The sequence below is a fragment of the Myotis brandtii genome, unplaced genomic scaffold, assembly GCF_000412655.1.
Source record: "Myotis brandtii unplaced genomic scaffold, ASM41265v1 scaffold46, whole genome shotgun sequence".
Classification (NCBI taxonomy): Eukaryota; Metazoa; Chordata; class Mammalia; order Chiroptera; family Vespertilionidae; genus Myotis; species Myotis brandtii.
In genome coordinates this window covers 7,338,082-7,342,688 of record NW_005367587.1, presented here as the reverse complement: position 1 = coordinate 7,342,688, position 4,607 = coordinate 7,338,082, and the positions used below count along the sequence as shown (strand labels likewise).

Sequence of the window (4,607 nt, the reverse complement as noted above, 5' to 3'; positions counted from 1 at the left end):
CATCCCCGGTGGGGGGTGTGCAGGAGGCAGCTGATCGATGTTCCTCTCTCATCGATGTTTCTAACTCTCTATCCTTCTCCCTTCCTCTCTGTAAAAAATCAATAAAATATATTTTAAAAAAAAAAGATTCTTAATGCTTACAATAAACTGATTTCCAGAAAGGCCGAATCAATTTACACTTCTATCAGTAGATGAGAATTCTTATTTCATCACACCGCAGTGGCACTGCGAGTCTACTAACTTGGACAAAACATTTATTTGCTCTCAACAGCTCCTATAAATAAAATACTAATCTGCTTCCTTTCATAGCTCAAATGATTAAGTGGCATGCATCCTACCTTAACCTCACCACTCACACATTTTACTACAACATTCCTTCCCCCACTCATTACTAAAATTGTTCTAATAACATTAGTGATCTCCTTCTAATCATATTTTTTTTAGATTCATCATTACCTCATTTGATCCTACTCTTCCCATCTTTGTAGCCACTTGACTCTACTGACCTCATCCTTCTACAAGGACTCGGTCCCTCCTGACATCCTACACCATTTTCTCCCTTCATCTATGACCTCTATGATCTACCTTCTTTAATGTCCTCTTTGCCACTTCCTATTATTTACACTATGTCAGGCCTCTAAGGTTCAGTTTTTGCCTCTGCTCCACACTCCTCTCAGGGAGGACTCCTCCATAGTGTTTTAATAATCAGCTCCACACTGATGGCTCCCATATATTTTCCCTAACTGTACCCCTCCTTTGTCTTCAGGTCTTTGACTAATAGGTCCCATGCTCACCTATAACTCAGTGCCACCCATGACTCAATAATACACCATCCTCTCTGCCAAATCAGGACCCTTTCCCAACTTTCTTATTTCTGACGGTGGGGTAACACTCCTTCAGTCCTCCATGTGAAAAATGTCAAGTCTTTAAGTATTTCCTTAAATCACTCTGTCTCAGTCATACTTATAATTTCTTCAAAACATATCCCAGATATACTGGGCTTGTGTCATTTCCATCAGCACTTCACACATGGATTACTGCACTACCTTCATAGGTAGCAGCTATTAGTGTTGTATGTAGCAGCCATGTTAATTTTTGAAAAATTTTTTTATGACTTCTGCTCAAAATCTTCAAAAGACCACACTTTATCTATTACCTCCTGACTAAAATCCAACGTCATCCTTTCTCCTTACTGCCCTTTTGCCCCCTCACCCCCATATTATACCCCATCTCCAGACTCATTACACCCCTCCCTATCTTTACTTATGAAATCTCCCATCCTTTCCATTTCAATGAAGCCTTCAGTAATAGATTATCATAACCTACACTGCTTTTCCTTTCTCTGAATTTTTAAAGCCAGTGGAATGCAGGCTCTTGGGAGAGGGCTGGCAGAAAAAAGCCCTGATTTGAGGTGTTTGCCAATTACCTTCACCATAGCAGACTTCAAGCTACCAATGTGACATCACTGATTGTGAAATTGGGAAGAGATGTGCACAAAGCCACTAGGAAATGGCTCCAGGACACCACAGACTTGAAAACCTGTTCTGTAATCGAAAACTTTATGTCATGTATAATCTCTCCAGGTGTACTATGTATACATTTGTTCATCACAATAAACTCCAGCCCTAGGCGTGGCAGTCCACTCATTTTAGAGCTTTCATAGCGTACAGGGCACAAAGTGTGTGCTTAATAAAAATCTGTTGGCAAGACCTGGAGGAGAGATATGCAAAGCCGAAGACTGGAGCAGGAAAAATGGGCATGTACTCATTTAGGGTTGGTTAGCAAGAAAAAACAAAAAGAAAAATAAATGTAGGAAATAAAATCAGAAGATATTGGTTATGTCCCACCTTTGTACTCATGTGACCCCTGGCAAGTCAATTTCCTTCTTGGGCCTTAAGTTCCTTCATCTTTAAAATTAGGGGACTGGACTACAGGACTTCTAACTTAATTGAAATGCTCTGCGAAGTGGGTTAAACTGACAAGGAGGCAGACGATGGTCCATTGCATTGGTATAAAAGTGATAATAAATTCATTTTAAAATCCACTAACAAGTCAAAGGCGTTTAGGACTGTAACTTTTCTAAGGTGTGAAGAAACATTCTTATAAGGCCCTTCCATTCCTTTGACCTAGTAATTATTCTGTAGAAAGATACAATGTCCTAAAAGTTATATTTTATTCTACTTCTGGAAAAGAGACAGCAAGTTCTGAGATACTTCTGCAGCATGTTCCATGATACTTCCTAATGTCTCTCATCCAAAAAAAATATCTATTACATGTCTACTGTGATCTGGATGCTGGTAAGTGCTGAAGATTTAGCAAAAATAAAAGTCTTTACCATCATGAAACCCATACTAGTGTGGGTCAGTAGCTATTTAGTTCCAAATCATCTGTATCAATACTTTTAAAGAGTGCAAATTGATCTGAATAATGGATGCAAGCTAAGGACTCTCCATAAACAGGTATGTAAACATAAACATTTGAATAAAATTATATTATATAATTCCAGAGGTTCTCAGGACCTCTCATCTGTGAAGTGGTCCAAGAATTGCAAGTTAACCCTGACCTATATCTTCAAAACAACAAATAAATTCAAGCTCATAAAAGCTCATATTCTGTTTGATAAGGGAGTATAGCAAAGATTTCCAACAGAAACAATTAAAAATAAAGGGCCATTGTTTAAAGTATTAAGCTTTGGCTATTTGAAATTTCACTCACCTAGAGTATCTTATTCCAAGTAATTTTCCAGATAAGTAAGGTATACAGTTGTCCCTTGGTATCTGAGGGGCATTGGTTCCAGGACCCCCTCAGATACCAAACTCCAAGGAGTTATATAAAACTAGAGGCCCGGTGCATGAGATTTGTGCACTTGGGGGTGGGGGTGGGGAGGGTTCCTCAGCCCAGCCTGCACCCTCTTGCAGTCCGGGAGCCCTAGGGGGATGTCTGACTGACAGCTTAGGCCCGCTCCCCACAGACATCAGTCAGACATCCTTAGAGCTGCCACGGAGGTGAGAGAGGCTCCCGCCACCACAGCTGCGCTTGCCAGCCGTGAGCCTGGCTTCTGGCTGAGTGGCACTCCCCATGTGGGAGTGCACTGACCACCAGGGGGCAGCTCCTGCGTTAAGCGTCTGCCCCCTGGTGGTCAGTGCATGTCATAGGGACCGGTAGTTCAGCCATTCGGTAGATTTGCATATTAGCCTCTTATTATATAGGCTAGCATAGTATTTGCATATAACCTATGCACATCTTCCCAAATGCTTTATAGCTTCTAGAATATTTATAATACCTATTACAAGGTAAATGCTATGCAAATAGCTATTATACTGTATTGTTTAGGAAATAATGACAAGAAAAAAAGTGTATATGTTCAGTAGAGTTGCAACCATCATAGACCAAACTGCATAATTCATATCAGCAACAAGGTAACTTTTTTTTTGTAGTATTTTTGATTGGTGCTTGGTTGAATCCTTGGATAGGAGGACATGGTATACATTACTTGGTTCAGGATGCTTGTTACATCAGTCTTACTTGAAAACCCAATTGCATATGGATGTGTGCTTCCTTTTCTTAAGTAATTCTGCATTTCATGGCTCATTGCACATCAAAGAGATCCAATTAACCATGACAAATACATACACACACATTGTGAATAGGCAGCTTGAACAAGGCAAAGAGCACAAGTTGGAATTAGAGAGCAGGCTCATATCCTGGCTCTAACATTGTGAAGGGAAGTGATCTTGGACAAGTCATTTAGCCCTCTGACCTACGTTTCTTCATTTGTAAAATGTAGAGGGAATGATAAAACTCACCTAAGAAGACTATGAAAAAAAATCAGTCAAATAGAATAACGTACGTGAATATATTCAGTTATAAAATGGACCCTAATAAGTACAAGTTCTACTGGTTCCCCAAGAAGGCAAATTAAGCTTTGAATCCAAATGCCCATTCTACAAATTTCTACTAGGAAAACAAACTGCAGATCCTGCATTTACATAGCAGTAGAAGTTCAAAGCACTCAATTGTAGAATTGCTTTTTTAAACAATGCAGCCCTCATTTTAAGAAAACTGTGAGACCTTAACTCCGTTGCCTAATCAGACACTAAGTGGGTAGGAAACTCCAGACTACAGTTTTTCTCTGACAGCAAGGATCCACTCGAGATGGGGGACGGGGGAGACTCAAGACTCAAGGAGAGTAACGGAGGGAAGGGAGAGGTTAGCCTGAGAAGCGTGGAATGAATCAGGCAACCAGGGAGTTCTGGGGGTGGCGGGTGAATTGAGCTCCGCGGAGGCTGGTGCCAGGAGGTGGGAAGACAGGGGGAACGGGGCTCATAAAGTTGGTGGGAGCTGTGGATGGAGAGCCAGGCTGCGAGCGTCACACAGGGCCAGCCCCCAGGGCCGGCTCAGCCTTGCTCGCTCAGCCCTGGCTTGCTCCCACTGTGACTACCGTGCGGGTAGAATTCCAAGCAACCGGAGGGGAGTGCGTGATGGCACCAAACCACTACCAGGCCTGGGACGGCTGCAGGATTCCTCCAACCCCAGGGGCCAAGCTGGCTTCCCGCCCTCCCTCAGCCCGTCCCGCGTCTCACCCGCCGCCAGGCGCAGGCCGCGGA

At 42.4% G+C, this 4,607-nt stretch overlaps 1 protein-coding gene across 1 annotated transcript in view; it reads right to left on the bottom strand.

The window, feature by feature from the left end:
* FAM162A (family with sequence similarity 162, member A) overlaps positions 1-4,602 on the bottom strand; it is a gene marked incomplete at its 5' end in the record, with an annotated part of 36,012 nt that extends 31,410 nt beyond the window's left edge. The window contains one exon of the mRNA XM_005875398.2: positions 4,584-4,602. Within this exon, the coding sequence (XP_005875460.2) occupies positions 4,584-4,602 (19 nt within the window). The remainder of the gene's footprint in view (positions 1-4,583) is intronic.
* Positions 4,603-4,607: the final 5 nt, after the last annotated feature.